General features: G+C 52.0%; 4 protein-coding genes across 4 annotated transcripts; 1 reads left to right on the top strand and 3 right to left on the bottom strand.

The window, feature by feature from the left end:
- Positions 1-154: 154 nt before the first annotated feature.
- On the top strand, positions 155-1,594 carry N7457_007369 (TPR domain protein; the record flags this gene model as incomplete). Its single annotated transcript, XM_057178412.1, has 1 exon — positions 155-1,594. One exon carries the CDS (start codon positions 155-157, stop codon positions 1,592-1,594), a length of 1,440 nt encoding a protein of 479 aa, XP_057030156.1.
- A 503-nt stretch (positions 1,595-2,097) lies between these two features.
- Positions 2,098-3,515, bottom strand: cpcB (40S ribosomal protein RACK1; the record flags this gene model as incomplete). Its single annotated transcript, XM_057178411.1, has 4 exons — positions 2,098-2,523; positions 2,779-3,096; positions 3,236-3,362; positions 3,436-3,515. 4 exons carry the CDS (start codon positions 3,513-3,515, stop codon positions 2,098-2,100), a joined length of 951 nt encoding a protein of 316 aa, XP_057030155.1.
- A 433-nt stretch (positions 3,516-3,948) lies between these two features.
- On the bottom strand, positions 3,949-6,595 carry N7457_007367 (WD40-repeat-containing domain protein; the record flags this gene model as incomplete). The annotated part of the gene is made up of 5 exons (XM_057178410.1): positions 3,949-4,385; positions 4,495-4,949; positions 5,759-6,059; positions 6,141-6,267; positions 6,383-6,595. The coding sequence occupies 5 exons, from the start codon at positions 6,593-6,595 to the stop codon at positions 3,949-3,951; spliced, it is 1,533 nt and encodes a 510-aa protein (XP_057030154.1).
- A 644-nt stretch (positions 6,596-7,239) lies between these two features.
- N7457_007366 (uncharacterized protein) lies at positions 7,240-10,956 on the bottom strand (the record flags this gene model as incomplete). Its single annotated transcript, XM_057178409.1, has 1 exon — positions 7,240-10,956. The coding sequence occupies one exon, from the start codon at positions 10,954-10,956 to the stop codon at positions 7,240-7,242; it is 3,717 nt and encodes a 1,238-aa protein (XP_057030153.1).
- Positions 10,957-12,371: the final 1,415 nt, after the last annotated feature.

Below are 12,371 nucleotides of genomic sequence, written 5' to 3'. Positions count from 1 at the left end.
CGGAGCGGAGCTCGGACCACCAGAAAACCGAGGGCGGACTCTCCACCAACTCGCCCTATACGCTTTCTCTCTTCATTCTTAACGCCCACTTCACACATTGTGCCGGAGAACCACACACTCAATCCCAAGAGATATTCAAACCCGCACATCCACAATGTTCCGCGCAGCATCTCAGCGCACGAGCGCGCATGCCGCAAAACTTCTACAACCCCAGACGAAGAGCATCGCCCGCTCAATATACACCAATAGCAACACCCGACCAACGCTGAAGCCCCATTTCAACAATGCAAACCCCCTCGCAAACAGCCACGGCACACGAAACCTCACAATCCTGCAGAAAATCAGCCGCAAATACCGCGAAGCCTCGAAAGGAATCTGGCGCAAGAACCCCGTCCTCATGCCACTAGCAATCTTCTCCATCATCGGCGGAGCCTTCGCATTTGCTTACATCTCCTATGTGGAAGTGACGCGGGTCGCGCCGCAGTACCACAAGTTCCCGCCGCCGGTGGCAGATGCGCTCCGCACAGCGGTTTACTACACCGAGATTGATCTCAACCCGGCCAAGGCGATGAAGTCGTATAAGGAGGCGCTGCGGACAGCATATGAGATGGGGATTCACCCATACTCCGATGAGATTCTCGGGATCAAGCTGCAGGTCGCTATGATGCTTGAGAAAGCTGGACTTGTGAAGCCGGCGATTGACGTGTTGGAGCGGACGAAGAATGAGACACTTGTGTGGGTGGACCAAGTCACTGCGGGAAATACTGCTGCCGCTGCTGAGACGGTGAAGCAGGCGCGACAGATCCCCGATAATGTCCAGGTGAACACCGATGCATTGCAGGGGACCGTGGAGGATCTGAAAGCGCTGGCGGAGTACGAGGCTGTTCAGCGGGACAAGGCGCTGAAGAAAGTTGTTGGTATTGCGATGAAGCTCGGTGAGCTGTATTCCAGTGACTATATCCAGGATGATAAGAAAGCCGAGGCTGCGCAAGTCGCAGCTGTGGAGATCTGTCTGAAGGAAATGCACCGTCGTCAGAGACTGGGACTTCCTGTTGGTAGCTCTAGCAGTGGTGAGAGCTCAGAAGGCGAGGCGTGGTTGAATCTCACTGAGATCGCGACGGCATTGGCTGAGCTTGCTGCTACCTATACCGCCAAGGAGCGATATGAGCTGGCCATGCCGCTGTACATGCGTGCGTTGGATTTGATCCGCGCCGCTGAAGGAACCTCCATTTCCTGCAAACAGGTGGTGCTGCTGAATGATGTCGCTACTGCATTGGTGGGCCAGGTTCAACGGCCCGCTAAGGCCCAGCCGCAACAGCCTGTTACAGCAGAGCAGACTGTTGAGGCTGCACAGAAGTGGGCGGAGAAAGCTATTGAGGTTGCTGCGCATATTCAGCCGCCGATCCGTGACGAGGAGTGTGATATTACTTGCGTGGTTGCGACGTATAACCTGGGCGAACTGGCTGAGCTACAAAAGAAGCCACAAATCGCTAAGCAGCGGTATACTGAGGCTAAGGCGTTGGCTGATGGAATTGGCTACGAGGAAGGCAGTCAAATCGCCCAGGAGGCTTTGAAGAGACTTGAAAAGAAATAAGGAGTAGACTTGGGAAGGCCTTCATGCGGCATGTACATTATCACCAAATAGAATCAAACCACTCCTGTATATCATTTGTGACAACCGGAAAGATATGATCCACCGACGATAAGTAATAAGACTACTCTAGACCTTACGAAGTAGGAATGTATAGAGTAGGAAGGCAAAGAAAGATGAAAGACATAAACACATACGGCTACTAAAAATTTACAAGCCAGCGACGATATAGAAAAATAGGAAACATTTTGATGCCTTAACTGGTATTAGAACATCACACGTCTAGAACAAGATCTCCATACATTTTCATGCGGATCCAGTAAGCTAGACATGTCAGAAAACCTCCAGGCCGGGGACTCCTCAGTCCCGGCGAGAAGTGCTTCATTGCTCGTGGCTCATACATCCCAAACCAATGCTCTTCTTGCCGTATTTTTGAAACTTTTTTTCAATTCCCTTGTCAATAGATCAAAAAGAGGCTCCTCAAGCTCCGTTACAACAACCTAAATCTATGCGCGCGACATAACACCCCAGGCACGGATCTTGTTGTCGGTGTAACCGGCGAACAGGGTCTGGCCATCAGCGGACCAGGCCAAGCTGATGCACTCGGGGTCACGGCTCTTCTTGCCCTTCTCAACGAACTCAGGCTTGAGCTCATCAACCTTGCTCTTCTTCTCGAGGTCGAAGATGGTGATGGAGCTGCTGGTGGCAGCGCAGAGCCAGTAGCGGTTGGGGGAGAAGACGAGAGCGTGGATCTCATCGCCGGCGGAGAGGGAGTAGAGGTGCTTGGACTCGTTGAGATCCCAGAGCATGGTGGTACCGTCCTTGCCACCGGAAGCGCAGAGGGATCCGTCGGGGGAGATGGTGACGGTGTTGATGTAGCCGGTGTGACCGATGTGATCGGTCTGGAGACGGCAGGAAGCGAGCTCCCAAACCTAAACGCGAACGAAGTGTTAGCGTCGATACCCTCGGAAAGAATGTCAAGTGATCAAGGAAAAATTTTTCCAATCCTTCTCTCGTTCAATTAAAAACAAAAAAATTTGTTGCTGTGCCCATCAGGCAAAATGGGTGAAAAATTGTCTCATGGCCCCGAAGGGCTCTGAAGTAGCAAATACGTTTATGCAAACATCACGCGGGCACAGCAAGGCGGGGAGGAAATTCTGCAGGGAGATTCGGATTCGATAGCGTACCTTGACGAGCTTGTCCCAACCAGCGGAGACAATGACGGGGTTCTGGGGGTTGGGGCTGAAGCGGACGCAGGAAACCCACTCGGTGTGGCCCTTGTCGGTGATGGTGAACTTGCAGTCACCGAGGGTGTTCCACAGCTTGATGGAGCGGTCACGGGAACCGGAGACGATCTGACGGTTGTCGGCGGAGAACGAGACGGACAGAACATCGTTGGTGTGGCCGACGAAAGTGCGGGTGGTGTTACCGGTGGAGAGCTCCCAGAGGCGGAGAGACTTATCCCACGAGGCGGACAGAGCGTAGGCACCGTCGGAGGAGATCACCTATAACGCAGACAAGACCATCGGTCAGCCAAACCATTCCATCTTCCACTTTTCTTCTTTTTCGAATTGCGCCATCCATTCCCATCTGTCGCATCCAATGGTTTCTGGGTGTGGTTCATTCGGGACAAGGGAAACGTACACAGTCAGAGACAATGTGCGAGTGACCCTCGAGGCTGCGCTTGGGGTAACCGTAGGCCTGCTCATCACGGGTAAGGTTCCAGATGATCAGGGTCTTGTCGCGGGATGCGGACAGCAGCATGTTGGGGCTATCATCAAGCATTCAAGTCAGAAATTGTCCCCTCGAAAATTCAATCCCCGATCGGGATAGGTCGCTCTTACTTCTCCAGGGAGGTGGCAAGGGAAGTAACCCAGCCATTGTGGCCCTCAAGGGTGCCGCGAAGAACCAGCTGCTCAGCCATGATGGGAATGAGACAATGAAGGAGAGAGAGGGATGGGCGGAGATTGTCGTTGACTCTGGGGGGAGGTAAAATCGAGATGGGAGCAGCCCGCTCAAGCCCTAAGCCGCTTCGCTGCGTCCTTGTGTGGTTCCGTGGAGCCCTAATACTAAGCGAAGGAAGTCACATGACCCAGATCTATACAGAAGGGACTGCAATGTAGATGAAGTATGTAGTTGAGTGATAGTTCAGGGCTTTGATTAATGTTTGTTCTTTGAATTTAATATATTCTTGATTTCAGATTACAAGCCAGTGTACTTTACACCCATTGATCCCCAAACCACCAAATATACCACATTCTAAGTCCACGTCTCCTATGGACAACCATGACAACTATAGTACAGATTTTAATTCAACAAAGACTCAGAGTTCAGAGTTCAGTTTGTCCAACAGTCTCTTAGGACTTGAACAATTGGACATCAGGCATTCTCCCCAAGCCACCACCACCACCAGTCTTCTTATTCTTGGCCTTTTCAAAGCCAGTGGCGCTCTTGTCACGAACATGCTCACGGAGCAATGTAAGGACCTCAGAGCCCTTCCAGCGTGATGGAACAGGCCGGTAAGCCGCTCTGAAAGCTCCAATAGTCTGTGCCCATTCACCGCTCTTGGCACCGGTCTCCTTCCAATTCTCGGTGATGGTATCCTCCTTGGGAGCGGAGGCGGAGATTTCCTCAGGCGGGTCCTGTGTCGCCCAGTAGTAAATGTCCCAGTCATTCTCATCGAGGAAGCTATCATACTCGACAAGCTGGTCGTAGTTCATCTTGCCCAGGTAGACATCGGCGAAAGTGGAGAGGAGCAAGTCCGACTCCAGGATTCCGCGCTTGCGGCTTTGATCTGAAGTGGAGCTAGTTAGTTTGACATGTTTCCCTGGTAATATCAATGCACCACAGCTTCGGTTCTAACAACCGGGAACCAAGACGTGTGCATGGGAACGGGAACTAACATAGTAGACGCGCTCTCTTCGTGGCGGCTTCCTCTCCAACACGCTTCAAGGGCTCAACCTTGAACGTAATGCCCTCCATCTCACCAACACCAAGCTCGGGCTTCTGTGCACCGTCGTCCTGGCGACCACCGGTGAAATGCTCAATCCTTCCGGGGTAAGGATCCGAGGGTCTGTAGTTGGGCTCGACAGAGTTCAGCATCTCTGGTGGCGGGGGCTTGTTGCCGACGCTGGGGAAGTCCTTGGTCATAGTGGAGGTTGTGTTGGGAATGAATTGGTTGGGAGACTTTCCAGCCTGTTCTGCGCGGTACGCCTTGTTCGCCGCAGCAGCTTCATCGCTGGCATCTTTGAGGCGTAGAGCTGAGGTACCGAATTGGCGGTTTAGTCTTGTAATTGTGCTCAGAGATGATGGCACTGGTCGCGCAAGGCGATGGAGCATGCGTGGCGCGGACATCTTGCTGTACAGTGTCCTTAAGAAAGAGTTGCAACTTTTTCTCTCTAGGATTGAGCAAGTTGAGGTTTGATGCTCGGCTTTGACATCATCCGGTGTAATGCCCCCGGGGAGCCGAGAGCTCCTGCAATGCCCGGTGTTTGTACTGTTTGCAGGGGTAAGCATTCCACTGAGAGGCCGTGGATTACACACTACTCAATACAATGCAATGATTTGGGCCTATTAGGGCCTATTTGACGACTTGAAGCTGGGGCACTTTTTGATTGGTGTCTTGGCCGCTCTATAATGTGGGTTTCATTGACTCGGGGTCTCTTTGTGAGATCGATCTATACTTCGACCATATACATGTACGTTCCAGTACATGAAGTTATCCAATATTGAAATCTTGGAATCTTGAGAGCCTTTAGACGTTGGTACTAGGACTGGGTATATATTTCAACGTACATGTGCGTAGTAGCCAGTCCTGACTACCTAGATAAATTCCTTGTCGATACCTCACCGGACGATTCCAATGCCTACAATACAACCAACCACCACACCCACGACCTCGAATGCAAGGAACCGGAAGTATTATTAGCGCCAGGCTGCAGAAAAGCATGGTGTACATTTTATATCATTGAGATCATGACTGTTGAACAGAATGCCGCTCGACATTAGAGCAAAAGGATTTGCAATGCAACCGCTGCAAAACCAAAAAAGAGAACCATCAAAGATGCAACCATTCCAGGGACCGAGAATCTAAATAAGGTGCTTAGATCTGCAAAACCATGATCGTCAGTAATCAATAACCATATCCCGGACCCAATCCAGACATACCTAAAGTAAGCCCTCAGATAAACAACCTGCCAAGCACCAAGCCCGACAAGCATACCCATGGTTCCGAAAGCGAACCACTTCACACGCTCATTAGTGCTCTCGTTGGTATCGCGCAGACGCTGCTCACGCGCACGCAGGTACTCCATCTCGGTAACGATATCGGCGACCATCTCCTCAATGCGGCGGAGGTCTGTCTCAACGGGCTTAAGCTTCTCCTGTGACTGAATGCTGTTCCAATCGCGGGCGTCGGCGCCAATATCGACATCGAGTTCGATCGGGCGGCTGGGGTTTGCGATGCTGTCTGTTGGTGGTGCTTTAGTAACACTTTCTTTTATACCTCCGGCATAGTTTCGGGAGATTGGTCAAGGGCGCTGCCACTTACTGTGGCCCATAAGTTGGTTCTCGAAGCAGACATCGAAAGCTGTGTCTGCAGGCGATGTGAATAGCTGACGTGTCTCGCCGACAACATCCTTGGGACGGCCGTGATCGTTGCCCATAGCATCCTTAATCTGTAAAAGAAAGAGTATTAGTTGCGGTCCACAATGATTTGGGTTTGGTGATCTGAGTCCTAGCAAGGCGACACAACCAACAAACTCAACCACCACCGAAAAGAACCCCACATACGTGAATATTGACCTTCTGGCCATCACCCTTTGTACCACCAACGGTGGCAGTAACAACGACGAGCTGGTCCTTGGAGACGAAGTTGCGGATGCATCGCTCGTTCTTGCCGCCGCCGGAGGTGGCGACGAGGTCGAATTTCAGGGCATAAGTGAGTTGGATGAATGCGAAGAGGAAGCCGAGGATGGCCCTCAGCGAGATTGGTGAGGTGCCCATGGTTGCGGCGTGGAATTGGCGGTTGTAAACACGGATGCTTGTTGCTGTTGATGACAGCTGGTAAGGAGTGCGGGATAAACTTTGTTCCGGGCTTAGGCTCTGGGATCTATACTTCGACTGAGGGGTTTCTAGTCCCACGTTTCATGCTGCTACTATTGAGAATATCTAATTATCTCGATGCATCTAAGTTGGGTTCATTTTACATGATGACAGTTCGGATGTAGGAATAAAATGAAATGGTTTCTGAGTGCCAGGGCGCTGAAAACTAGCCCAAGCGTAGGCATGGTATCTCGAAATCTGAACGCAAATCAAAATGAAGTCCCCGTAAGTACATGTAGATGGATGGCAAAGTCCAAGCTTATATTAGCCATTCAGTACCACGCAATGTAGGAAAGAAAGTGGCACACAAAAGCGCGAGAGAATGTAGGACAAAAGCCACCTGGTCGTAGCCATAGTCAACAGTGGAGATAGAAAGAAATGACTCTATGTAAATGAGCTTCAGGAAAAGAAAATGAGATGGCAGTACTCTCGCACAAACAAGGAAGGCCAATGTGATGGACATGATGTGTAGATCGTTAGATGAATTGGAACGCTCAGCAAAGCAAGACATTAGTCGAGAATGTCGTCAGGGTACTTTCAACCCTTTAGGCCGTGGCCTTCTTTCGGCGCGTGAAGAAACGAGAAATACCCCCGTCCTTGTTCTTCGAGCCCGTCGGTGTAGACGTAGCTCGCGCAGGGGCTGGAGGGGGCCCGGTGTTTCGAAGGAAATCCGCCAGGTCGCCAGTGTCAGGTTTGCGGTTTGTAACGCTAGGCATAATGCCGTTGTTGCGTTCCGTGCCGACCTTGACAGAGTAGTTAGACTGAGCCTTGGTGAGAGTGTTTTGTGTACGCAAGGAGCTCTGAGAGGTGCGGAGCAGACGGGACTTCATGCCCGCTGTACCGGAGTGACTATTTGATGCCGGAGTGCTGAGTGCAAATGGCTGGGGAGGCTGATCAGAGGAGGGAGGAGGGGCGTCGCGGAGAAAATCAACGAGGCTTTCCTCATCGCGTCTGGGCTTGGGGTTTTCTTCCATTTCTAGAAGCTCTTCCAGAAGCGCGTCATCGGCATCATCATCGATAGCGTAGGGATCCGGTACACGACGCTGTTTCCGCACAGGCTGAGGATCGTCAAAGGACGTGGTGCTTTCCGACACCGTGGCCTTGTTTTGGCTGGTGGAATCCAGCAACGCAGTCCGTGAGCCAACAGATGAGAAAGATTTGTTGGCTGTAGACCCATAACCAGTGCTGACGATGGAGGTGGACGTTGTATGGTCAATATCGAGATATTCCGAATCGTGGGGATTGCAGAAGGGTGCGACTGTCCGCGGAATCCGGTGAGCGCCTCCTGGCATGGGAGGTCCCTCGCGAATGAAGTCAATAAGGTCCGAGGTTTCGAATCCTCCCGTCTCAGCAGATCGAGGTACGAGCTTAGGTCTGTTTCCTCGGGAGGCTGTGGACACAGTTGATTGAGGCCGAGGAGGCTTCCTGCTCTCGGTAGACACAGAGTTCTTAGGCTCGTATGGCACCCCGGCGGGACCAGTCGATCTCATGAATTCCGCAAAGTCGCGTGTCGAATCTGAAGGAGCGATTCGCGCATCACGCGCCTGTGAAATTTTGCTAGACCTCGACGTTGATGACATATTGGTCCGGCGCGTTGTAAGCGGAATGTGCTTGGGTGATTCGATGGATCTGGTGTGTGAAATTGGACTCATTTCTCCCGTTGCCTTTGAGGAGACTGAGGTATGAGCACGATGCTTCTCTTGGCTTGAAGAGGCAATGGCCCTTGAGGAATTCGCCATGTCATAAGTACCGACCGTGTCTGATCGAGGAACTTGTTGGCTGGGCTGGTCAGGGAATGTCATCTCCCTCACACTTCGGGGAGTCAGAGTGTAATGGATAGTCTCATCACTGTTGATCAACTTGTCCAAATCGGCGAACTCGTTGTCCACAGAGTCACCACTACCGCCCGATGCACGACTTGTCTCAGACGAGCTGCGCATACGAAGCGAATTAGAATCGCCCTGTGGTCGAATCATGAGACCCTTCAACTTATTTGACATCTGTGAGGTCGTGGAGCTAGCAGTCACTGGACGCTTGTTCTCGCGAGCACTTCCAAAACTCCCAGATCGACGGGATTTGAGGTTGAGCGATGAATTCACCGATGTCGATGATCGAGACATGCGCTGAACGGCGGCGCGTTCAATAGCAGAGGCGGAGGAAAGTCGGTTATTTGTTATGACCTCCAATGGAATAGGTCTTGGGCGAGCTTTTGATTGTTGTGAATTGCCCAAACCAGAACTCAGGCGAGAGGTGTCAGGAGCCAAAGAGTGGCGATATTTTGTGGTTGCCATTTCGTCCTCCAGGGATCGATTTGAAGATGTGATGATCATGGTTGGCTTTTTGAGATCGTCATCGGCTGAAGAAGTGATAGCTTCGATGGGACTTGCGGATGGAGCCGGTGTGGAGTCCACCCCTTGCATTGCAACGGCTTGCATTTGATAGTCGCTCGTCTGAGCAGAGATCGACCTTGCATTGAGGAGACTGGCATCCCTGCAGGGCTGTCGTATCGTCGAAGTCATATTCGGCTTTTCGCACAGGCCATTGCCTCCAATTACCTCCGGATCTTTCTGATTCGGTCGATCCCCCAAGGATACGATGGGGATACGAGCACTAGTGGATTGATCCGAAATAGCGTCTTCATCCTCCGCAATAGTGCGTAGGGATGTAACCATCTCGTTGACTGCCGGCGTCTCCTCTTCTTCATGCACGAACGACATTCTTGCATTTTTGGAATCTTCTGTTGCAGGTTCGGAGGATTGTGACTCTTCGTGTTCTGCCGTGATGGCGATCCCAGGGGTCGGAGTTTCGGTCGCATCCACGTATTCGGCTGACTCGTCATCCTCATACATAGTCTCAAGTTGCTTTTTCTCGGATGGAGTAGGTGATGGGTGATCTGCGGGCAACTCGCGTTCTACGTCGGGGGCAATAGCAATGGCAATGGGCGGGGGCGCTTCACTGCTGGGTAGAGACCTTGTACGAACATGACGAACTGGTTTGCTGGGTTCGATAGCTGAGGTGCTCACGGGTGAGCTATTTGCTGACCTAGGAGACTTTGGCACAAACGATGGCGACGAGAATACCATCAGACTGCGCGGTCGCACTTTGTGAGCAACCACAGCCTGCATAGTTTGCACCTCGCCATCTAGATCGCCAGTATATCCAGGGACCTCGATTTCTTCAACGTCGAAATTGCCTATTGGCAAAGGAACAGTAGCTGGATCGACTGAGATTCCTACAGGAAGCTCGGGAACCGGCTCATTGGGAGTCAATGGCTCCTCAATAGTCACAATGCTGCTCTTGCGGCTGTTTCCCAGGGAATATGCACGACGACGGAATGATTCGCGAGATAGCGTCCGGGAAAGAGTGGTTCCGCGTCTGCGCTGCCTCCACGTTCGCCACAAGCGACCCAGCGTCGCATTCAGGGCCAATTTCTCCATATCGAGATCCTCCACCACCAGTCGATCTATTCTTCTCCGTTCGTCCCCGTTTACCCCATCACTGCCATCGTTGAGCTGTGCTGATAAACGCGACCGTGCTGTCTCGCCGGCAATGACGAGTGCGCGCTCACCAATGTATTCGATGATTGAGGTAAGGAAAATCGAGGCTGCCGGTGTAATATTATCGACATGGCTGGTAAATCTGCGGGGTGCGCCATCGGTCTCACCCAGGTTGTCTTGCGCGATGAACTCATCTTCGTCGTCTTCCTCCATGTCGCCCAGTCGTGTGTAAACCATGCATCGTAAGCGGGTCAATTTCCAGGAGCGAACCAGATCAAACTCCCCGCCAGGCTGCTGGCCGCCGCGAAACTCGGTCTGCTCATCATCCGCCCCGCCCATGTATTCGTTCAACTCTTCTTCAGCCGCATCCACGACTTCCTGGGCTAGCCGAGGTTTCAACACCTCGGCCATGGCGGGTCGGATGTGCGCAAGCTGGGTTGACTTTGACGAAGCGAGGATATTAAATAGAAGATTATCGAGGAATCCATTCAAGAGCGAGAGCGCGGCCGGGGTCACCAGCGCGGCAGCGCCGGCACCGGTCTCCTCGTCTTCCGCGACAAAATCGGCGGCATTGAACTCCTGATCGGCGGAGATGATGTCTGAAGCTGCAGAGGGCGAAATGAACGCTGGGGCCGGCGTCACGGACGGTGGGGACATGAGGTTGACGCGAGAGAATTGTGAATCGCTGGAAACCACACTGGCGCTGCGCGAACGGGAGGACACGGCGCCAGTCTCCAGGAATTCGGGTGCTTTGACGGACTGCATTGTGCACCCCAGGTATATTTAGAGTCGAGGGTTCGAGGACTTGGGAGGCTTGAGAGTTCTTGGTTGCCTTTTCTTTGGTTCCTTCGCGGACCGTCCTCAATCACGACGGGAAGGCGCTGGGTAGAAACCGAATTTCTAAATCATCCTGTACTCCCGGCAACGTCAGCCTGACACGATCGTACGGGTGAGAGCTGACTTGGGTGAAGTTGGGGGGCTCATTTTGGGCCTTTGCATCTGTACGACTGCACGCGCAACGTCGCCCCGGTGGCCCCCGTGACAATGAAAGATGGATTTCCAACTTACCCGTTTGGATCAAAGATGCGATCAGTGGTCATACCGCACTGGGGTAGGGAAATCAAAGAATGAAACAAGATAAAAACAGAGTGAAAGAGAGTGTAGCTGAGACAGTCAGGAGTAATTATTCCATTCGAGTCAGTGGGGACGTGGTGCATTCGGGGTCGACTACGGAGTACGGAGTACGGAATAATAAAATTTATGGAGCCTCTGTGTATACAAATCTACCAGTCTGACCTTTTCTTTCGAGTTGCATTGTCCCGTTGATTGTCTATTCTGAAACGCCATAGGCTATTGAGCGATGCCTGGTAGTAGGGAGTCTCTTGTATGTATATCGATGCAATCTATTGGTGACTGTTGTGTTTCCATTGTCCATATACATGTACCATATGTACCATATGTACCATATGTGGTACCTACCAAGGTACCCCCCTAAAGGTGAAAAGGGAAAAACCCACGTTTCCCAAGTGGCGCCAGGGGAAAAACCGAACAATGTCCCAAGGTTCCAGCGATCGGCGCACTAAAAGTTGCCCCGCCGGTCCTCGTTTCAGACCCCATTGGCTGGCGCGGGCCAATCAGCGAATGACGTTCCATGGATTCAGGCGGGGGATCCAGTTAGCCTTTAGCGCCATGCCGTTCTGGTGCGAGTTATTGATTTTCGGCCATTTTTCTCACGATGACCCTGGTCTGCAGGGTTCATTCTGTACAATGAAATACGGGCTTGTCAAGGTACATGGTGTTGCTTGCAAATGTTCCTCACAAAGAGCTTTTGATCCCAGGACCCCGCCACCATGGGGCACACTTTCAGTAGTGCGGCTGTTAGCGTCTGGCATCCCCTTTCCACACGTTCCTCGGCCGTTCCACGGGTCCCAGGGGAGACACGAGGAGAAGCTTGTGGCGCACAAAGGACTATTTTCGATCGCCAGAGCTCCATCGTCGCCTTTCGAGAAACTCTATGCAAATTGCCATATAAATTGCATCTCCATTCTAGATTCAGTCCTTTGCATCTGAGACCAAGTCCAACCAAATTAAATCCGATCAGATCAAAACATCCGGCAATCTCCATGTGACCGTGCCAGATCCCGAACCTGCGATTGCTCAACTCTGGGTCTTCCAATCAG

This window comes from Penicillium paradoxum, assembly GCF_028828445.1.
Source record: "Penicillium paradoxum strain IBT 22861 chromosome Unknown utg000006l_segment0_segment0, whole genome shotgun sequence".
In the NCBI taxonomy this organism is placed as follows: domain Eukaryota; kingdom Fungi; phylum Ascomycota; class Eurotiomycetes; order Eurotiales; family Aspergillaceae; genus Penicillium; species Penicillium paradoxum.
Note: the sequence above shows the minus strand (reverse complement) of the source record. Positions and strands in the feature narration are given on the sequence as shown.